Raw genomic sequence first — 24,073 nt, 5'->3', positions numbered from 1 at the left:
CCTGACTGTGAGGCAACACTCATCGGCTTGGTGGCAAGTGGGCTTGCGTCTGATAATGCGGTTTGGAATAAAGGGAGCAAGGAACATCTCTCTACGGTCTTAAGAAGGATATCAACATAACCTGTCAAGGCATAGCATTTCATATTGCTTTCAGTAAGTACAACACTGCTCATATAAGTTATGACCATTCATGTTGGGAAACCATGCTGAAGTTACTTCAGGCAGTCCATCCATAACTGGGGGTCAGGTTCATAGAGAGCACTCTGTGAGAGGAACAGTGACAGTGCCCAGTGAAGACACTCCAGGAATTGTGTGTAGGTTTAGGGGGGGTCACGCCTTTTAACAGTTTCGATGGAAAGCAGGGTGTGTGTAACACTGACCTCTGGTGTATGAATCATTGTTATCTACAATCAGGTACCCATGTTCTAGTAATCTGGAAAAGCCTTAGCTCTCTTGCAGGAAATTGCTAATGAATCTGAGTTGCCTTTGTGGAAACAGGTTGTAACTGTCTTTCTATCCACCCTTCTTAGTTGCCCTAGCAAAAGCAAATATGTAATGCTGCAGACAATATCTAATGCTAGCGCACTAATTGCTTTGAGTATTCTCAAGCTTCTGAAATGGAGCTAGCTCGTGCACACGCTGTGCCATGTCGGCAAGAACATAAAGATGATTGCCTTTACTTTCGAAATTGGCCCTTCAGTGCTTCATGTGACTGCAAGAATGGTATCCCCTAAACAATAGGCAATAAGAATGATTTCTACAATGTAATGAGCTTTATTTGAAAATGTGTTCCAAATGCCGAGTAACCACCTCATAATGTAACATCCTTTACTGCAAAGACCGCTTAACACAGCGATTAAAAGCAGAGCGTAAACGTTTTGCCGCCTATCCGGGTGGCATTATCAGTACAACAGAGGCCAAAGACGAGCACATCAGCCTACTTATCTAAGAGGGCGTCATACACATCCGATAGGGGGCCACGGTTTGTATTACAGGCTGATGCATCACGTCTGATAAACCAGGAATCTAAGAACTTTCTAGGGCCACATCGCTAGTCATGTGCAAAGGTTACCGCACCGTCAAAATTAAATACACGTCCCTTAGCTCAACAATGGTAGACTAATTCGGTCCTGGTCCTTTGTTCTGGTTTGAGCAGCATTAGAAGTCCTGGCAATGTCCCTTGTGTGCTCTTTTACTCTTGTCCCACGTCTTTGTCTGTCTCGCCAATGCAGGTGGCATCACAGTCTATGCACTTAACTTTATATGCATAGTCTTAATGCCTGATGAGCAGAGTGCCCTTCAAATGGTGTATGAAGCACCTTGGATGAAAGGAATGCACACCACTGATTTGACTCCTTCGATGTTGTTTTTGACTGCTCTCTGTTGTAGGGATTAGGCCACCCGGATAGGCGACGAAACGTTCACTCTCTTTGTTCTCAATCGTTATCTTAAGTCGGTGTTTTCAGTAAAGGATTCTACATTACGAACTTTGTTTGAATGATGATTATTGCCGAGCTTCATACCCTGGGCCACTACTCTAACAACTGCTTGCGGTAATGTGGTGAAATGTGGTAATGAGCCTTGTAAACAATTTACTTGGCAATATATTTATTTAGCTGTCATAGGTTGAAGAACCGTGTGGCGTTACATAACGGAGGGGTGTGTAATTATACAAGGCCGATCACCAAAAGGCCTTGCTTCACACTAGATTAAAATGTGATGCAAATGTAACGTGACAAATGCTGCATGGTGGCGACATGATAGGTTCTCCTCACGAATTGTTGGCACGGTTGCGGTTAGTCAAGAAACTGCATATCCAGTTAATGGTAGCAGGAACAAATTTTAACGAGGCTCGTTTGGCAAACAAGCGAGCATAAAGCACAGTGTCAAAAACCTCTACAAAATAACAAAAATACTGAACCTATGTGGACCCAGAAATCAAGACACTTTAAAATGCTGTGATCGAATTGTGTTAAATTTGCCTAAATGCCCTTTTCTAAAGCCATGCTGGAATTTAAAAAAAGAAATTGATAGACTCAACAAACGTGCTGGTATATGATGTGCTCCATTAGTTTACAGGGAACCCTAAAAAGTGTAGCTGGTTAGTAGATAGAAGGAGCATAGTTAACACCTCTACACATACAAAGCACGTTTCACACAGATTAACGCATCTTCCTTCCAGCACTTCCACCTCCAAATGTTCATCGCTGTTGAGTGGTCTGTCATTCTTGTAACACAGATCTTAATTGAAATGTAGGTGCATAAGGGATGCTCTGAAAGAAAAGTGTTTTGTTTTAGTCCTCTTAATGTTTCCCAAAACAAACTTCACAGTGACTATTCTTCTGAAATGAGCAACTCCAGAACGAAAGCAAAAAATATATCTGGCCATATCATTGTATCCAACTGAAACATGGCACTTCAATTGAATAATGGCAGTGAAAGATGATGATGATGATTCAGTTTTAATGGCGCGTAAGCAACTTAGGCAATAGTGCGCCAAAACCAGGGAAAAATTGTGACTATTAACAATCAGACGATTATACTAAAATAATATTATAATAAAAATAAGCAGTTGAAGAAATGGCAGAAACAATTGTTGGCATTGTGTGGCTGGTGTCGAGTTTTCCACGCTAGGTGTTAAATAATAATGTACGCTAGATATGCTATAGCATCAAAAGTACAGCGATATACACACTCAATATGTGGTGTGGGGATATGTGAAACCAATATAACACATACTTACACTTCAAACTTTCTTGAAAAAGGCAGTCCAGGTCTGTCGGATTTGTCAGACTCGATACAAAGCCAGTAAACACAGTGTGGAATGACTGTTTCAGCTTTCGAAAGCAGAGATGCAGCCCCCATGACCTTTCGTCACCTCAATGCTTCAGAGCGGCATAGCCTAGTAAGGAGCCATCAGAAGGGTCACATAAAGTATAACCGGGTTCATGAAGCGGAAGATTCTGTGGGATACGTAAGAAAGCCATTCGTGTTACACAACAGCTTCGAGTATGATTGGATGCACATGCATGGTTTTGAGTGCATAGACTTGGAAGTGAAAAATAAATGTGGTAACCTTGTTGAAACTGCTTTTCCGTCAGAACCACACGAGATCACACTTGGTTTCTTTAGATGAAGGTTCAAAGAATTCAACTTCAGCATTTGCAGTACATCATCAGGTCCCGATGCTCCTTTGATATGCAGCAGACAGAATTTAACTGAGGCGAGTGACTGCCGTTGCGGTTCGTTGCTTCGCAGATCAACAACAGTGCGCCGCAATGATAGGTGAAACGTTCAGAATATGGCGAACAACTCCAACACCAATTCGATGACCCGAAAAAGGCAGGATGCGCCGGCAATCACACAAGTTCGCAAGCTGGTCATATGACAACCATTACAGCTGACCAGATACGGAACCATATGGAACGCAAGACAACAGAACGCAGATTGAGAAGGCAATCGTAGAACTTACTGCATGTGTTAAATGCAGGGTATGTTTTTCTTTTTGACACTATGTAACAAAAAACATATTAACATATAAATGACATTTCATAAAGGGAATTGACAGGGTATTGCGTGACCACGTGACGCGTTCGAGCCAATTGTGGGTGTTGCCAGTGGCCCTCATATTGACGTCATTTTGATGGTGGGCCGGAGTTTAGAGAAACCGTGGGGTTCTAATGCGTGAATTTTCGCATGGAGAGTCCTTGATGGGTGCTTTATCGACTGCTAGTACGAAAGAGCTCCCACAACTTCTGGTCAGAGTCCCTTTAAGAACTATTGATAGGGCATAAACATTTGGTACAAAATAAAAGCATTGAACTTTGAACATCTTTTCTCTTGATGGCCAGCAATCATTTCTGTCTCAGGGAAGCTGTTGAAGGTGACTGTAAGGCAAGCATGAAGTGTCCTCGCACTAAATGATTGAAACAGTCAGAGTGCACCGTCTGAGGGGCACATCTAAGGAGGACTACCTGTATCGTAAACGCTCAAACGCGCAAAGGTTTGAAGTAAAAAAAAAGGCACAGTGTCTGTGAGGCCACAATCTTAAGTTTCTGTTGAAATGTACGTCTTTATTGGAACTCTGACGACAGCACAGGTAATGTCTTCAGTGAACGAATGAACAAAAAAAATAGCTGCTGCAGGCAAGTGTGGAAGGCGGCGCTGTCTGGTGAGGATGGAGAATCCGTGAGATTCGTTAGTGCGGCTCACAATATCCCTTCCCAGGACCTCGGCGCAAATGTCGACAATCTCGTTCTACGTCTTCGGAGACAGGTACGTTGCATTTCTCCGTGCTGTCTCAAGATGGTGTTTGGGACGTGCGTCGCCTGCTTCAGCACGGAGGTTTACGATGTCCGCGAAGTTGCCGGCACCAGATTCTTTACCGCGTATAGTGCCAAGTCATGAGTACCACAAAACACGATGCATTCTACGATTGAACTGATCGTTCTCCTGTTTTGCTCTATTGTCTTAGCATAAAGCTGATTTACCTGAGCCAGCACGGACGGCTTTTGCTTGTCCATCCTTGCTAAGAAGCTTACGGCGTCGTCATGGGACGACCCGTGCCACTCACTTTTTACGTGGTTCTCTGCCGTAGCATGGAAGTCCGTATAGGGGCTAACTATGAAAACACCCTGCATCCCCCTTTTTACTTTCTGAGGGAAGAACACGCAGTGACGGCACAATGCTCCCTTCAGCGTTCTCCAATAGCACAGCCAAGGGGAGTAGCGTTCTACCCACCGGTGCAGGAGAGACCTTCGCTTATCGCAGTTGCTCTTGAAGTTGTAGTCTCCTGAAGGCGTCCAACAGTTCTTTAGGTATTTGTACTTCGTGTCGTCAGATACCACCGATGGCTTCTCTATACAGGCGCCGATATCGACCGCGCTATTCTCTGTAGTACTAACGCACGCGCCAGCGCATGGCATGTTGAACTTTATTTGTAGCCCCCATCGGAGTGGACGGTGTGCTGTCATCCTGACTGGAGTCCGCAGGGCCCGTAATAGTCGGTTAATTTAACGCAACGACCTGTCATTGACGTCGACTGGGCGCCAGCGGGCACGATTTCCAACTACAGAAAGAAAATACAGTGTCCTGCACCAACACCATCAAGATACACAAGGCCCCTCCACAGCTCCGTGACGTCACCGAACACCGTCCGTCAGGAAGACAACATGGCGTCCGCTTGCTGTGGTTTTGTTCGGCAGAGATGCTATTTCGAAGAAAAATTCACCCGTTTTCTCGATGTGAAACAGCGAACCAGCGTGTAATTCCGAAGAATGGGATCCTATTGCAAGTGTTGGGATATCGACTCGTAGCAACTTACAGCTTGTTCTGTTACGAGTATACGAAAGCACGAATAAAGGTGAGTTGAACAGCTTTACTATTCGTTTAGACTCGTGTAGCTTTTAATACTTCGTCCGTAAAACTTCTAGAACGGTCTGTCAGCAGCATACTTCAAAATACTTGCAAAAGTTGTACTTTGAGGCGTACAATTACAGTTTTTGGATGCAACATTGACTACGTTATAAATGACACCCGTATAACGCTCTGATCAAATGGCACTTGTAGAGTTTTATCTTTTGTTTCTGAGAAGTTGCTTGCTGCTTCTCCCTGTGCAACTGATCTGTCGCAGCTTAATGTTGTTGTTCAACAGCGTGTTTACAGCTAGAACGTGTTGAAACAAAAGTTTCCGAATATGTCCTGAGTTGAACACCTATTGCTATCTTCCTCCTCCCGAGTGTATTGAGCAACGACGCTGAATATCCCTTTCTAATTATTGTGGGAGAGGAATCTCTGATTCTTCTGTTTAGCTCATGCAGAACTGACGAATTATGATTCATAAAGAGCAGCATTGACAACACACGTATGCGTTTCGACTAAAAAGGTGCTGGAAATTTTAAACGCTAGCTTCACATTCTGTTGCTCAAAGTTTGCTTCGTTGAGGGCCCTGAATGTCAATTCAATAGCATGCCTTTTTTAGGCTGTTTCTCGCAAGCGCATAGTAATTACATAGTGCACTAAATGATGCTCGTTCAACGTCGAACAACTTTATTTTGGCTTTGGAGAGTGGGGAGCTTCATCGCTACAGGCGATACTCTACCCCATTGCTGGTGGGAAAGTGGGGAATAAAATAATGTGCCTCTTCACAATAACGATCGAAGTCCGATGGTGTCCAGAAATGTCAGAAGAGCTTTGAGCGCAGAGCGTTGCTGGGCTGGATTAGGCCACGGACCAAGCAATTTCGATAGAGAGAAGGGGCTGAGAGTCCAGCTGACGAAGAGACTCGGAGACTTCCTCTCATGCAAAAGACTCACGCTGAGCATTTCTAATCCAATAGTGCTCTGCCGCATTAATCTCTTCTGAATTTGGCATACCCCTGTCCTTGACGGAAGGGCTCCCGCTGTTGTGGACAAACCGTAGCACCCATGACGTAACCCGGAGCAGTCTGGAGAACGAGCTGTACTTTCGTACTTGCAGGATGGGCTCGTTGATCACTGTCATCACTGCGAGAACGTCGGGGGTCTTAGCCTCGGAGTAGACACCTCCTGGAGCATTGGCTGTAGAGTGCCACCCTGGCGGCCAGGATTCAGGACTGCACAGCCAACTCGGGCCATTCCACCAACACGTAGTGTTCAGAAGGCGTCGGCATGGATCCAATGCAAAGCAACCTCGGAGTCTGTCCACAAGATGGCTTCCACCTCTAAAAGGAATAACGTGTGCCGGACAAACTTAAGCAGTCGTGAGGCTAGAACGGCGCCCATCAACTCGAGGCGCGGGAGGGACATTGCTTTCACCGGGACGACTCTGGTTTTGGCCAGCAAAAGATATGCTTCCAATAGGCCTTCGCCACGTTGAGAAACCAAGTAAACAGCTGCTCCGTAGGCCTTGGTGCTGGCATCGCCGAAAACATGCAGACTCCTTGAAAGCTCCGTCAACGGAGCTGTGGCACCTGTTAGCTTCCGAGGTAGCCGGAAACGAGCCAGCGTAGGCACCTCTTGACACCAATTGCTCCATACAGACCTTATGTCGTCAGGAAGAATATCGTCCCACTGAAGCTTAGCAAGCCAGATGCATTGCAGTAGGATCTTGACCGTAATGACGAACGGCGCCACGTAGCCCACAGGATTAAAAATCCGAGAAACAGCCTAAAGCACGTAACGCTTAGTGTCAACCGGACGTTCCAGAAAATCGGATAATGATTTCATGGAGAGCTGTATCTCATCAGAGTCGATATCCCAATTGAGTCCGAGCACCCTCTTAAGGGAAGTGGTGGATGATGAAGCGGTGCCTTCCGCTTGAAATAACTTCCACAGGGTGCTGTCGTTGCTGGTCCATTTGGCGAGCTTCATCCCTGCTTCAATGAAGATGTCACGCGATTCACGGTAGAGCGTATTTCCTTCGTCAACGGAATCCACGCCAACAACCAGGTCATCCACATAAAAGTGACTTGATAGAAGAGAAGCCGTTCGAGGATATCGTGAAATCACAGATTGCAAATGATGTCGGATAGTGGCGGCCAACAAAAACGGGCTGGACTTTGCGCCGAACGGTACCCGCATCATTCTCCAAGTCTCAATAGGAGGCAAAGCCTCGTCTGCCTTCGGCGCAGTGGCGTACCAAAGAAAGCGCAAAGAATCGCGACCCTGTGGATCGAGTACGATCTGTAAAAATGCTTTTTCAACGTCAGCTGTAAGAGGTATTTGATATGCCCTGAACTGATGGAGCATCCGGAATCTAGAACATCCGGGTTGGTAAACCTATTACAGCCCTTCCCTACGAGCCTCCAGTCGAGTTGCGTTCGACGTCAAACCAGCTGAGGCGACGATGGAAGTACCGCTCCCTCGTACCTGGAAGCAAAGCTCCCTCGCGCCAGAATTACGCGCTACGCTCAAACTTTTTGTGCGAATATGTATCACAGGGCTCAGAATCGTAATGTCTACTTCTCCCGTCATATTTTATTCCGATCATTCCCATGCTCCTTTAAGCGCCAACCGCATGAGACGTTTTGCGAGCGGCAGGGCGTCGCGCTTTTCTCAGCGACAAACGACGCTGGCAAAAAACGCTCGGAGCTCACCGCATGCAACGTTTCTACAACGGCGGATGGACGGCGTCTCATGCGAACGTTTCCGTAATCTCTGGGGGAAAGCAACTCTACGTAACTTGATAAACACTTGATTACAAGTAAAGAATCTCAAACACAGGTGCTTTTGAGTGATAACACGCTGTAACGAACAAGATACTGCAGCACTGCACGCTCACGAAGTCATATTTGTTGTGAATCCCGGTCCCGCTATTCACAAGGTACCCGCTTCGTGTATTTAGACAGAACGAACTCAGCATTCCGGTTGACATCTTCATCAAGCTGTTGCACACTTCTACTTGTGTTTTGTATGTTGGACACTCACACAAGAATTGCGTTCTTAACATTGGCAACAAACTTCTGTTCTTCTGCCGAACACCCCCAGTTCACACCGACTGTTGGTGGAACGTAGAATCTACGTTGTCTAATGTTGACTAATGTTGAACAATGTTGAATGTAGAATCATAACGCTGAACCAACGCTGTTTCAACTGTACCTGGTCAATAGTGGATTGTGAACGTAAAGAAACGTTGATTTTTTATGAAAGAATCAACTGTAGTTATACGCAGCAAATAGTTGCGTTGGTTCTACACAGTGGCGTATCTAGGGTGCGGCAGGTGTGGACAGGTGCCATGGGCGCCAGGTGAACAGGGGCGCCATTATGTGGTCGGGTGTGAATGTGTCAGGTCGGGCACTCAACCTGGCACATTCATAAATGATCTAGAGCACCCGCCATTAGAGAGGTTGTAGTATGAAACCTAGTGCGGACCACACGAAAATGCATCCCCAAGAACATCATGTTAACGATATTGCCATAGGCGCAGGTAGCTCTAGATACGCCACTGGTTCTACATTGTACCTTCAACATATTGTCAACCTTTATCACGAATGGAAACCCGTTGCTTCTTCAGTGCGCACCCAATTGTTTCGCACTGTATTTTATTTTTACGTTCCATTGTGCCGTTCGCGTGTAGAGTAAGGCCTGTAGACGTGGTATTTATATCACTCATGCTGCCATTACTAATAATATTTATTTATTTTATACCCTCGTAGCATTACATTTTTTACCCGTATTTGTAAACGACTCATCACGAATCGCACGTATTCAGTAAACAAAGCAAAAAAACATATTTTACCTTTTCCACGCCATTATAATGATCGGTCACGGAGGTTGAGGGATATAACAAGAAATCAATTTCCCAACAAGCGCGAGCCGAGCGCAACTACGTCTGCCTCATCACCACCAACATTCTCAAACCGCCCTTTCAAATAGTCGAGGCTGGTGAGTGGCGAGGCGCGTCGTCGTGGCAGTTCGGTAGGATGGACATTCATTTTGTCACAGGGGAAGGTCTTGGGAACGTCAGCATCATGCGTATTTTGTACTGCAATCTCTGGAGCATCGAGGCAGCACTGGCCAATGCGTTGAACAACTATGTTGAGCGTAGCAGCGAATGCTGTAGTGTGCGAGAGACAGCGTTCCTTCGTTCTCCACCCTTCAAGTTTTACAGGTAAGTTTTCTTTCCTCATTTTGCCTCACTTAAGATATGTGCGTTCTCGTTTTCTCAACGAGCACATGTGGTAGAAGCGTGGTGCATAACAGTTTAGTATCCGAAGTAAACAGCTTTGTGTCGTTTTCTGTACCTGCAGAATCTGGTTGCGTATCACTGACATTTTTATGCGAACTGTGGGACGGTGTGTGGTGTGCGTGTGTGATATGTAGTTTGGTGTATCCGAATGTTTATTAAATATGTTCTGATGATATCCTACTGGGGTAAGGTTTAATGCTGTCTGGTTTGTGGCTGCTGCAAATGCCTTCCCAGTGTCGACATCAGTTTGCAACGGAGCTTTACTCCATTGTTGAAGTCGCACGTTGAAACAGTACGTAGCGCAGTTATTTCAGATGTTACGAGTTGCAAAATGCAGATATCTTTGTTCGCATCTCTTCGACCATTATCACTGATTATCTTTTTTGTGCATGTTTCATTACTTGATTTCAGATTTTAATAAACAAGCACATAAACGGTCATGCCCCTCATTATCTTATTGAATATTCATTATTACATATTTGTACCATTGTATTTTGACACAGTTAGGTTTGGGGATACCTGCGCTTTTGCCCCAGCAGAAGTGGGGTAGCATTGTAAGAACAGGTAGCAATAGACAACGTGGAATAAGCAGTAATTCACAACATTTGGTGAACGTTTTATCAACGTAGAAAAAACAACAGTCAACGTAGAAATAGCGGTATCAAATTATCGTAGATTCTACGTGTTTTTGACCAGACATTTTCTACGTAGAATCTACGCTGCACGCTATCGCAGATTCTACGATAGTGTTGTAGATCTGGATTGGTATTTCAACGTTGATTCTACATTTCGTGGTTGACTGGGCCGTGGCCGAACAGCAGTCTATGCTACCATCTATGGGGGCTCCCGAAAATTGGCGCGACCGGATGAACCTATCCCGAGGTTAACTCCTGATTGGCCACTTGCGCGCGTCGTCCCCGCCTCTTCCGTCGCCCAACCCTGAATTATCTATTCGCTTCGGACTTCGAGGGGAGTGTCGCGCGACTATTGTTCCACAACGCCTTGGCTTGACGCTCGCCAAACGCCGCGGCAGGACGCTCGATAAACGCTGGAGAAAATCCTCATGCGGTTGGCGCTTTAGCGAGCTTTAGTACATCGGAAGAATTCTACGAAAACGATACGATAAAGGAAGAACTCTGACAAATGCAAGCTTAGCAATCTGATGTCACTCGCTTCAAAGAAAGAGGGCGATTGCCTTATCATGTTTTACGGACTCTTATCGTGAACACCTCCCGCTGCGCTAAAACTCCGTATGTACGATACAAATACGATATAAAAATCAAAGAAGCGACGCCCTCTCCCAAAGTCCGAGCCCTGGAGCCACTATAGTGGCTATGGCTACGTCCTTCTAGCGCTTCTCAGCGTTCCTTACATCTAGCTCAATCCCAGTCATGCACTTCCCCTGGGATTCGTGATTTGAAGTGTCTTGGAGTGGATATAAGAAGAAAAACCTAGAGATTGTGGTGCGCGGAGAAGTGTGCTGTCTGCTACCGTCGGGTGTGCTTGGGTTGCTTGCTGTTGCGTAAGAAAGGGATATTGCACTATGTAAATCTTCTATTGCGACATATGAGACCAGAGCTTGCAGGAGATTCTGGATAGTGCTCATAACGTGTGAGGGCGACCATATACAGGGTGTCTCCGTTAAATCCCCGGGCTAAATAATTCGCGAATGGGTGCACCAATCGAAGAACTTTCTTTTTTACAAGTATCTGTCCTATACCACCTACAAGCCGCGCACCATGTGAATGAGGGCGAGTGGCTCAGTATTTAAATAAAAATTCAAATGAGTTTCGTGAAAAACATGACTTCTAAAGCAGGGCGCAGTCGGCATTAAAATGGGTACTACCCCTTCTGGGACCTTCGGTGGACACCTTTTAGAGAAAAATCTGTCACCGAAGCGGGTCATTTGTTGGAGTAATTAATTGGTTTCGGTTTACATATTTTTGTCGCGGCTGGTCGCGGTGAAGCGCAAAAGGACGCTCTTCCACTCCCTTATCCACCAACGAATTACGTGTTCTTGAGCTTACTTCGCAAAGGCGAGTGCTGAAGAACAATGGAAAGCATGTGATATCAAGGTAATATGTGATTATCTGTGTTTCGTCCGCGCGATCATAACAGGGAAAGGGCGCATATCAGTCAGATAAGCGATGTGGGGACTGGCGTAGCCTGTCTGACGCTGTTACTCTTCCTTCAGCACTCCCCGTTGCGAAGTAAGCTCAAGAACACGTAATTCATTGGTGGATAAGGGAGTGGTAGAGCGTCCTTTTGCGCTTCGCCGCTACCAGCCGCGACAAAAATATGTAAACCGAAACCAATAACAGCAACAAATGACCCGCTTCAGTGGCAGATTTTTCTCTAAAAGGTGTCCACTGAAGGTCCCACAAGAGGTAGCACCCATTTTAATGCCGACGGCGCCCGGCCTTAGAAGTTATGTTTTTCAAGGAACTCATTTGAATTTTTATTTAAATAATGAGCGCCTCCTACTCAGTCACACAGCACGCAGCCTGTAAGTGGTATCGGACAGATATTTGTAAAAGAGGCAGTTCATCGATTGGTGCACCCGTTCGCGAATTATTTAGCCCGGGGATTTAACTGAGACACCCTGTATATCATGGCAGCTCAGTTCTTGAGACGGCCCACGTCGTTATCTTAGATTATTGGTATGACGAGGGTCCTATGGAACAGACATACCGTGTCCAAAAACTGTATGTTGTGCTCCTTGTACGGATTGCAGACGTAGGCTTCGGTAATCACACCGCTCATCATGAACAAGATCGTAGAAGGCATCATGGCAGAACAGAAGAGCCACATCACCAAGGAAGACCTGCTTCAGAATTTCATTTGAAGAATATTCATTCATTTGAAGAATATTGAGTTGTAGAGAGTATAGCGGCTCACATGACAATCATGATGCCTGCCTGGTTCGACAGGAATCCCCTCTTGTTGGGCGGTATCTCCTCGCTGTGACAACAAATACCAACAACGGTGCTCAGGAACACAACAGAAAGCAGCGTGCCGGCTAACCAACACACCAGCGTCCCGTAGCCCTCCCTTAAGAAAACAAACCATTGTCGTCAACCTGGAATAGAATATAGAGAAAAGATACATACAAGTACCTGAAGACTTCATCCGTGAGGGTGAGTTTGCCCAGAAAGCCCATGATAGAGAGCTCTGGCAACGGGAGGCTTTTGTTTAGCTGCAGAGAAAGCCACCAACATATGCAAATTTATTTGTGCGTATACGTTGCAACCTGAAGAAGGTAACACGCATACCTGCCATGAGCAAATTTGCCTGCCTGTTTTCGACTATAACTGAAGGGTTGTCTTCGACTGGTGGAACCAATGGAGGAAGAAAGAAGACGACAAGAAGAAAATATGGAAGAAAGAAGAAACTACCGAAGCTGCTGTCAGAGGGCGTTCCTTTTTGATCAGTCGAAGTGGTGACGCCAGTCGAAGATGCCATCAGAAACAAATTCCATACCCACTACAGTGTCAGCGATATTGTTCTTGTGTTATCACCGTCTTACCTGAAAGATCCGATCTCTCCCACAGCTTATGTGTTGGTAACACAAACACATTGGGTACTGTACACAGTATACATGATTAATTTTGTGTTCCTAATAATTTGGGAATTCGCTTAGAGGCACGTTTGAGGAATGTTTGACGGAACCTTAATTTCGCGGGACGTTTTCGTATGCTGCTGCACCACGGAACTCTTGACGTGTGCCACTCGGAGAACCATTGGGTCAATGACGCATCGACGTTACGCTCCAACGATTGAGTCGTCCTCTCGTACATCTCGAACCAACGTACAGCTTGGGACAAAAGTTTACGGGACACGGCACTGACATATTTCTTCATCGGAGTAGCCCCCCCCCCCCCCCCTGCTGGCTACCAGGAAGACATCGAATACGAAACAGGTGACTGACAATTCTATCCACCTTTCACTATATGTGTCCGCTCCTGTTTTTTGCTAGGGTGTCGCTCCAATGTAGAAATGTCTCCAATGTAGAAAATCCCGGTGTTCCGTCAACTTTTGTCCCAAGCTGTACTAACAATTTGTACATCACGTGCAGCCCCCTAGCGGGCTGGGCAGAATGTTTAACATCCTCCGGCACTAGCTTCCTGTTCCCTCCTTTTTCTGATGAAGAGCGTCCGCTCGAAACTTTAAGTATAGTTTTCCCCCTTTTTCCCCCTTTTCAAGTACACCAGTCCCGGTTTTTACTGCAATTTGTAGCCGAGCTTGCCATCAACATCATTCTGTTTCCTACCGCACATCTCCTGCCTCGCACGACCATTGATAATTCGGTTGGGCAATTGTCGCCGAAAGACGCTTGTGCTACGACATCACCTCCGGAAAAACCTCGGCCCTTTGTATACCACAATCTGCCCGTCAGAAATTAATTTCGGCCGCGACGTTTGACTAACGCATGAACGGCGACATGAAGGGCACTGTGAGGTACTGCCTTCCGTCAATGATGCAAAATGTCACGCCATACAGTTACAGCTCCCATTCAATGGACCTTTTCCACAGCGGAAAAGCGCCTCTAGCGGGAGGAGTCGGAAACACGGTTGGTGGCTCGCGCGACGCGCGGTGTCTGCACATTTGGTCGAACGCCGTGTGATTGGAGACATCTGATCGAACTCCGTTTGTTCGAAATACTTTTGTTCGAAGGGAGTTCAGTGTGTTGTTAACACCTATTTTTCTGTAACTTTTGGCGGTACTCTGAGCGTACGGAGCAGGCAACCAGTGTCATCTGCTTTCTTTCTTTCTTTTTTCTTTGCTTTTTCCGTTGAAGAGGGGAGACCACTGGTTATTTGCATATCTCTGTCTTTCACGAACAGAACGGTTGAATAGAACAGTGTGGAGCAATCCGGAGTACCAGTAGGACACATCTTGAAGAAAATGGCCTCATGTTGAGCACAGCCAATAATCTATGGTTCCTCTGGGCACCCTTCTCATTGCTGGCGGCATATTTAAAGGGAACGATCTGGAATGGGATAACCATATATGCGCGAAAGCCACTTAAAGTCTGTGGATGCTCAGAGGGAAATTTCGCCATGGTTCAACGAAATATATTGAATTGTCAGGCATATCAAACCTTCGTTCAACCTTGTTTACAGTATGCATCTGCACTGTGGGTCCCTACACATGCACGCTATCAAAAAGAAGAAAAGAAAAGACAGTACAAGGTTCTGCTACCCGGCTTATGTATTGTCTAGGTTACGAAGGACTTGTTCACTAACATGTATGTTGGAAGAGAAAATTTAGATTCACTTGAACATAGGCACAAAGTAAATAAACCAAAACTCTTCTTTCTCCCATACAATGGTCAGTTAAATACAAGCATTAATAATACGTTGCTAAAATTTGTCCACGTTCGATGCGAATAAATCATCGAAAAATGTAATAGAATTATTTCATTTATTTATAAAAATGTTTATTATTTGACATCAATTATTATTTGACAAAGTGTTGGGGATTATGGGGGAAAATCATATATGGCATGTTTAGTCACTATGTGTCAGAGCAGAAAAACCTATCAAGTGGTCGAACGGGCTAGGGCGAACAACCCAGGCTCTTGGACCGCTTTTTGGACGTGAAAAAGTGGGTTAGCATGAGGAATGTGTTTATGGGCAAGTGGATGACACACGGCGGATGTTCCTTCAGATAACGGCAAAGAAATGTGGAACAAGGTACATGAGGGCCTAGTACACTTTTACAAGGCAGCAGTCATACCAGACACATTAAACATATCTAGGGTTTCTGTACACAGAATGGGTAAGGTGTGTGCCCTTTCAGCGGTACAAGAATGAAGCCCACCCATGAAGCTGAAGATAAGAAGGCTAAAATAAGGCAGCTAAGAGCTACATGCACTTTTGCAACCAACGGCAGCGCATAGTTTGGTTGCATTTTTCGCACGGAATACGCGAACCAAGGGCGCCCCGGACCACCGAGAGCCACCAAAGATGATGGCGCGGCGCAGCTCGCGCATGCGTCGCACGTCCAACTGGAAAAGGTCCATTCCTTGATCCCGACAATCGCTTCGAACACATCCAACTCGATATTGTTTCCTTTCACCTATCTCAGCCACCGATTCCACGGGCGCTGCTGCTCTTGTGCACACCAAGGTCGCCCGTTTTGGCGTCCCCACCACCCTAATAGTCCGAGATATGTCCTATTCGCCGAGCTGGTACGTTTGCACGGGTGTCATCGCACACGGACAACTGCATGGTCGGGCGCATGCAACGTCATTTAAAGTCGGCTCTGAGGAGTGAAACTCGTTCATACTCTCTTTGGACTGAAGCCCTGCCTATCCCATGCTCGTCTACGTACGCGACACTGTGAAGCAAAACCTTGAAAGCAAAACGTTCGAATACCCTGCGCGATCTTCACCGCCAACTGGTGTCTTCGATCTTTCCTCATATGCCAAACGTCTACACGCTCTTATGCATGACCTAGTCCCTCGCACTCCAGAACCTTGCACCTTCCGCGCCCCACTCATGCACCCAGATCTCCACACAGGAGGCACGTTTTCGTTGGACGCGATGGTACACGCTATAAGAAAAAAGGGTGCGAAAAGGTGGTAACTTCTATGGTTACCACCTAGGTCAATATAGCGTCTAATAAGGGGTGTAAAAGGGTGGTAAAAGCAATTTACCATATATCCAAATTGCTACAAAAAGGCGTACGCCTCCCTCGCTCACCGAGTCAGAAGCGGTAATCCTATCATTCATGGCAGAGAGTGAGATAGCAACCTTTTAGGCACAACATATGCGACAACTATTACCTCCTAAATGTGTAACTGCTCCATCCTTTTTTTCTAAGAGTGATACGGATAAACCTTACAGTCCCCATACACCGGCCCCTACCACGTCATTCAACGGTGGACCGAGGACTGCACCCTTAACATCGCAGGTCGCACCGAAACCATTTCTTTTGAACGACTCAAACCATCCTTTCTGTGAGACTACGCGAGGCCCACATATTCCGTTTCCCCTGGCTGCCTTCAGCCTCGCGCCCCTAGGTTTCCCCATTCCGCACACCCCCACCAGCAACCTCATGCTATTGTGGCTGTTCGTCCTGTCAGGTTGGTACGAATCCATAAGGTGAAACGACGAGCAGGACAAAGGTAGACAACCAGACGAATCCCTTATTAGTCCTCATGATCAGAAGTACTCGCTGAACTCGCAGCTGAAGAACTCGTTTCTTCTGTTGTCTACGTCCTTTGTTCTGCTCTCACTTGACGTTATGGACCCCGTAACGTCACCCGCGTCAAGGCAGCGGCGTCGTCTGCTTCGGGTTGCATTCGCCCTCGTGTTTTGAAAGAACGAAACAAAAAGGACGTTCCAGGTAGCCCCCGCTTCCGGTATGTAGCGCTATGTGTTATCGGAAATGCTTACGAAACATACTGACCCGACGGTTATGGTGTCCATTTCAACAGGATAGAAACAAATGTATTTTAGAAAAATGTCCTTCCAAAACACCGGCATGGCCGAAGCGCTACTGCCGCTTGGGTGCCGTGCAAAAGCACCCGATAGAGAGGGCCCTGCGTTGCTTTCAGAGAACTTTCGCCCGCTTCGTAATAAATTCATTGCCATCACATCCATAGCTGCGGAGGGAGACATTTCTTACACATTTTTCTGACAGCAACAGAAGGTCCCAGATATACTACAACCTTTGTGCTCATTTTGTGCCGGGGACTCACTTTAAAGGGACTATCCCATCCCGAAACATGTGTATGAGACCAATACGTTAGTTTGGCTGAGGTAGTTAAAACTTGCTTTGTAACAGCTGCAATGTAATTAGAAGATATTCCAGTGTGATTGCTCCTCTTGGCGGAACCTTGACAGCAATGCAAAAGGAACGTGATTCTTCCGCTGCGGTCTTCCTCATTTCTGTTTCCCTTCTCGCGAGCCTCCTCTCATTGGTCTCCCGAAACGATTTGTCCAATTATCGCGGGACATAATTTGAATAGAACCAATGACAAGCCGCTCCACTGGCCGTGGTTCTGAGAGGGAAAGGATAAACATCAGTTTCGTCTTGTATTGCTGTCAACGTAACGGCACCTCTTTGCAATTTAGTGCCCCTTCAAACACGTTTTTTTTTTTACCTGCTGGCTTTTTTACACGTTATTTATTGATTTGTAAGCTTGCCAGGTGCCCACACGCTGCCTTTTTCCTGAACTGTTGCGTTTTACATTTTTTTTACAAAACGCTCTATAGAATGATTGAATGTCCCTTCACTCCTTTCCAAAACTCCTACAATATACCTCGATGATATCGGCAATTACCGCAACAGAGATGACCATGAGGTCCTGCGTCTTCCTTGTCAAGATGTCGGAGGCGTAGTCGTATTCGGTCCTCACGATCGACTCTGTAGCAAGACAGGAAGCAAAACGATAAGTCGACAGCAATCACGCCTGCTTGCAAGGTGAGGTTTTTTTTTAATTCCGTGTTAGCGCCGCGAAGCAATTGTGGCTATGAGCGGCGTACAGACGTGGACAGATGGAGAGAGGACAGCAGGAAGGAGTGGGGGACAGGGGGTTAGTATGCGTCCTGGGATGACTTGAGGTGAAACTGTGCCGACATTCGTCTGGAAAGTCTTCGCAAAACCCAGGGGAAAACCTGAGACAGCACAACCGGTGACAGGATTCGAACCCGTGTGACCTCCCAGTCTCGGCGTGGAAAGCGATCATCCTAACCAGTATGCCACGGGAGCTGGTGCAAGGTAAGGTGGAATACAAGTGCAGCTGTATGGTATGCAATCTTCACATGTGCGCAAAGTATCACCCTGCGATATCATTGTAATGGAGAATTGGACTGATAGATCTGGAGCGTGCAGTCCACTCCGCTATCGAACGAGAGAACCCGACACGGAATGTCTAGTAGACCTCTAGAACCATCCACGCTCCAGCCCAGACCTCGGCTGAAGTCGTCACCCACATTAGCCAAGCCCAGCGAGCCGGCCGAACTCTGGCGGTGCTCGGCCAATACCACCTAGATAGAGAAGGCCTGCTTACTCGTCGCCATGACGTCAGACTTAAGAGTCAGCCAATGATCATTGATCAAAATACGATCCTCGAGGGTCGTATTTTTGACTGCCGTAGACAATCACGAACATGTTTTCATTGGTCGTGGCAATGATGGCGAACCACTGTCGTCTCCGAGTTATGATGGAACGTCCGCGCGTACTAAATGGTAAAACTTGGAAATAAAGCGGAAAAAGCTTTCAATATTTCTCAAAACTGATTTTTGGAAAGCGTATTGCGATTGTTTGTCTAAATATTTAGGTCTGCAGGTTCCAGGTGATCGAGCTGCAATCAATTGCGGGTTCTTGAATTCGCAGAACGGCGAATTGCAGTAGCCGACGAATTCTGGCTCTTAATCGAAAAAGGGAGAGGAGGCAATGAGCAGGCCTTCTGTGGGTGGCGTTGGCTCAGCCCCGCAAGGTCCGCTGGACTTTATGCTGTATCCAGAGCAATTGCTCACCGGACAGTTGCTCATCGGACAATTGCTCACCACAGAACTGCTGAAGCCGGACAATTGCTCATCGCCTCTTTCACCACACTTATGTGTAATTTTATTTCGCGTTTTTATGTGATGTGATTTTATTTATCGTTTATGGTGCTCATATACTTGACTTTTTATTTGTTAGCTGAGCTTGGGTGTACCTCGAAATAAAGTGATCGAAATCCCGATTTCAAAACAAACTACTGTAAATAAATGTTATCTGGCTATACAATGCACAGTCGCGCGCGGGAAACTGCCAACAGCGAACTTAGACTAACCTGGACGTAGCGGTGCAAACACTGAAATTGGACCAACCTAATAATAAATTAACCGTGCTGTTCAGTCGTCTCCGCCCTACTAAGCCTAACGGGCGCTAAAATGTGGCTTTCGTTCGCTAAACCGACTTGGACAGATGTAGAAAATTCTTGAATTTTAGCGGTTAAATAATGATGTGATTTTAAATCTTCCCCGTCTCGTGTCTTGGAAGATCCCGGTGACGCAGGCATGAGCGTACCGAGAGGGGGACAAGGTCACTTTGTAAAACTGCGCACTCTTTATTCATAGGTCATGATTTTTTTCTCAGAGTCATCATAATATGAACCTGTGAACCAGAGCCGTAGCGACGGGGGTACGAGAGGGGCAGCCGCCCCAGGCGCCCTCGAAAGAGAGGGCGCCGAACGGCGATCCCTGGCAGGTTGGTCGGACAGTATAAAGTAGGAATGAAGAGAATTTGAATTTACGGAAAAGGATAGAGAGCGCAGACAAGCTGGTGCATACAAAAGGCTGGAACCGGAGACACGAAGACGACAAGAATTTACGGTCCCGGCAGTGCAAATGGGCGTTTTTCTTTCTTTCTTTACGAGGTTTTTGACGGCAGTAAGGGTGGGAGGACGCGCTTCAGAATTGCCCTGCCCCGGGCGCAAACTCGCCTGGCTACAGCTCTGCTGTGAACACCCGCACACTCTTAAAAATGAACTTCACCACATAGCATGCTCCTGGCCAACCATCATCTCGAATGATATCGTTATCTGCCCTGATTTGTTGGAAACGTGAGGCGTACGCCTTTTTTGTGACACTTATGCTGTTCATAATTGTCACACAAAGGCGTACGCCTTGCGTTTTCAATAAATCAGGGCAGATACGGATATCATTCGAGATTATGGTTGGCTAGGAGCGTGCTATGCGGTGAAGTTCATTTCTAAGAGTGCACAGCCCGCAGCGTCCGTCTCCAGGGAAGGAGGTGACGTGGTTGCACGCTTTGCCCCCTGGAAGCACTTTGCTGCCCCCCTCCCTTGGGAAATAATCCTCTAGGAACGCCCCATGGACGCAGGTCCTGACAAAGACGCTTCAGGTGTGCCTTCAAGTGGACGACCTCTCGCCTCACCCTCCTCACTGGTGGATTCCTAGATCTATTTGAAGCAACTTACACAGCTAAAAAAGAAGTTCAGCTAACATAAAAAAGTCAAGCGCCATAAACGCGAAATAAAATCACAATATAAGTGTGGTGAAAGAGGCAGTGAGCAATTGTCCGGCCTCCGCAGTTTTTGGTGAGCAATTGTCCGGTGAGCAATTGTCCGCGCCCCTTTATGGTTGAGGCACTCCTGGTTGAAGCGTTGATGGCACTCCAAGCGAATAATCTTTGTGGCCTGGTTGCAGTACTCTCTCACACTGCCTAAAGCAGCTGAACCGTGGTTGGATCGGATAGATGCAAAAATACTCCGAAAGTCGGGAGACGACATAACTGGACAAAAGAATAGAGAAACTCCGACTTAACATAACAAAATAACAAGGTTTACTAAGACGTTTCGTCCGTCATGCGACGGACATCATTAGTGCCTAACTGAATGAGAGATTGCACAATTGTTTACACATTGTTTGATTGATTTACATTGTATGATTGATTGTTTGATTGATTACACATTACTTTGACTTCGACAACGCGGTGACCTTGGCTCGAGAACAAAAATGGGGACCCAGAAAGCTTCTAGAGTCTTTGCACATACGCGGTGACCCCTCGGTTTGTAACAAAAACCGTGGCCCCCTTCCCGAACAATACCCCCATCTCCTTAAATAGCGACCGGTTGTGTAATCTCTCATTCAGTTTGGCACTGATGATGTCCGTCGCATGACGGACGAAACGTCTGAGTAAACCTTGTTATTTTGTTATGATAAGTCGGAGTTTCTCTACTTTCTTTAGAGAAGTGTGGTACCCGTTACCGAGACATGGTATCGCTATAACGATGCTCGTTAGTAGAAAGTAGACTAACAAGCAGCAAAGTGCTGATATCGATACTTCCTTTTTAAAGTGAAGGAGTATCGTTGCGGTTACTTTAAAAAAAGCAACGTGATATTTTATCCGATACTTTTGCTGGAAATACGAGGAAGATGCATGAAATCTGCAAAATCCACATCTCACGTACGTGAATATTCTACTTCTGCCAGCAATGGAGTATTGAGTATCGCCCCTGGTGATGAAACGCCCGAATCATCATCAGTAAAATAAAGTTGTTGCTTGTGTCTGTTTACTCTATTGCTATAATGGCAAATTGCGGGAAGACGTAGCGAGATTTAGAGATAAAAAGTTCTGCTACAAAACAGCAGGATGTTTATTATAAAGCTGACGATGATGGAGTGTTAATTTTGACTAGGTAAAAGTAGAACAATCATATGTACAGTTTGGGACAAAAGTTTATGGAACACCGGTGTGTCGCATTTTTCCAATGGAGCGAGAACCTAGCAGTAAACATCAGTGGATCACACATACTGAGATATGGATGGAATAGCCAGCCACCCGTTTCTTATTCGATCTCTTCCTGATAGCTGGCAGGGGGCCACTTGGAATAAGAAATACGCAGATGCCGTGTTCCGTAAACTTTTGTCGCAAGCTGTACAAACTAATATCAGAACATATTACAATTACAATTCACTAAGATAACCAATAGCGCTAAAAACAATAAATCAACCAACCAAAAGGGCTGGGTGAAGAGGTGAAAATGTCTTGTAAAGCTCTCTAAAATAGTGTTGTTGATGGGTTTCGTGCAGTGACACATGATAAGTATGTGTAAGACAGAGTATGTGAGAAATCCGTATGTGAGAAAAGTATGGTCTAACCGTCAACTGCATCTGATGACGTTCTGGATGATGTTCTCCAAGAGGACTGCATAGCTTCTGGTGTACGGTTTGATCAAATCAAGTTTACTGCTCTGCACTCTAAAAACAGAGCTTCACCGCATAGCACGCTGTGCGCCAACCATTGCAACGAATGATAGGGTTATCGCTTTTGATTTGAGGAGAGAGGGAGGCGTACGCCTTTTTGTCGCAATTTGGGTATATGGTAATTGCCACAAAAAGGCGTACGCCTCCCTCTCACCTCGAATCAGAAGCGATAACCCTATCGTTCGCGGCAATGATTGGCGCACTACGTGCTATGCGGTGAAGCTCTGTTTTTAGAGTGTGCTGTGTGCTCCAAAATACCTGACATTTTGTGTCGCTTGTGTCTTCTTTTCATCTTTTTTTTCTTTTTTGTTACTCATTTGATATCTTGATAAGGTATCCCAAACGACACGTGAAATAGTAGATGCAGCAGCGCGGTCTGCTTGTTCATTACCCCGTATACCTCTATGGCTGGGTACCGAGAATAACCTTTGTTCCGCATTATGCTGGCTAAGTATTGCGCATAGTCTACAAGAAGGTTCTTTTGTGTACGTGTACTACAAATTGCATTTATGGAGCGGAGGGAATCTGTGTATACAGCTGCGGCCTTGCTGGAATCTGGAAGGATATATACAGGGTGTCCCAGAAAACGTGTCATTGAATTTTAATAAAAAACTACGCCACCTAGAATCATGCGGTCCACGGCATTCGTTCTTACTAGGTTTTTGCCACCTCCTGATGTGCATGTTATGTAACCTAAGTTTAATTGTGTAAATTTTTGCGAACTGAACTCTGAAATTTGCCAAGTAAAGGTCACTTTTTTACCCCACCAATGTGAAGAGCGTGCCGAATTTACTCAAATTCATGATAATTGACAGGAATATTCAGGAGCTATCGTACCGGAAAAAATAGCCGAAAATCGTCCTCGACGGAGCTCGCGACGAATTTTTCAGCGAAGTCATTGTCAGCCAGACGAAATATAGTTGGAAACCCAGCCCACACCGGCACGGCAGAGAGAGATGAGAGATGACTTATCGCGTCCGGCCTCGGCTGGGACCATACCTTCCCTTTCCCAATTTCAAGAGCTGTCACTTTTTTTACTATCACTCTGTGGGCTGGGTTTCCAACCTCCTTTCGTCGGACTGACAGCGATTGCGCTCGAAAAGTCCTCGCGTGTTATACTGAAGTGCCCCGAGAAGCGTGATGTTCGGCTATTTTTCCCGATAGGATAGACCCTGAATATCACTGTCAATTATCATGAATTAGAGTAAATTCGGCACGCTCTTCATGTTGATGGGGGTAAAAAAGTGACCTTTACTTGGCAAATTTCCGAGTTCACTTAGCAAAATTTGACATAATTAAACTTAGGTTACATGACATGCACGTCAGGTGGTGGCAAAACCCTAGTAGGAACAAACGTCGTTGACCGCATGATTCTAGGTGGCGTAGTTTTTTTATTAGAATTCAATGACACGTTTTCTGGGACACCCTGTAGACGAATGACGATATAGATAGACTGCTATAGATTTCAATATGTTGTCCGAAGCTTTCGTTCAGATGTTCAAATTCCTGCTCTATTGCTGGTGCAGGGGTTTAAATTTTGCTGTTCTTTGTCAGTGCAAGGTCAGACTTTGGTTCCCACGGTGGAATCGTCCGACTCGTCTCTACTATGGAACAATTATAAGAAGAAAACTTGTATGCTTTAATACTGTGCACGATTCGAAAAGAGAACGTAGGGATGG

The 24,073-nt window shown here is 45.9% G+C and overlaps 1 protein-coding gene across 6 annotated transcripts in view; it reads right to left on the bottom strand.

Moving 5' to 3' along the window:
- The window catches only part of LOC135366363 (uncharacterized), a 192,759-nt gene that overhangs the window by 86,315 nt on the left and 82,371 nt on the right, over positions 1-24,073 (bottom strand). For 5 of the 6 annotated variants that reach the window (XM_064599033.1, XM_064599038.1, XM_064599057.1 and 2 more), the window contains 4 exons: positions 17,939-18,042; positions 12,777-12,862; positions 12,565-12,717; positions 12,358-12,490 (listed from right to left, as the gene is read on the bottom strand). In XM_064599033.1, coding sequence (XP_064455103.1) covers positions 12,358-12,490; positions 12,565-12,717; positions 12,777-12,862; positions 17,939-18,042 — 476 coding nt within the window. The remainder of the gene's footprint in view (positions 1-12,357; positions 12,491-12,564; positions 12,718-12,776; positions 12,863-17,938; positions 18,043-24,073) is intronic. The other variant, XM_064599041.1, reaches the window with a different exon arrangement.

Source organism: Ornithodoros turicata, chromosome 1 (genome assembly GCF_037126465.1).
Source record: "Ornithodoros turicata isolate Travis chromosome 1, ASM3712646v1, whole genome shotgun sequence".
Lineage (NCBI taxonomy): Eukaryota > Metazoa > Arthropoda > Arachnida > Ixodida > Argasidae > Ornithodoros > Ornithodoros turicata.
Note: the sequence above shows the minus strand (reverse complement) of the source record. Positions and strands in the feature narration are given on the sequence as shown.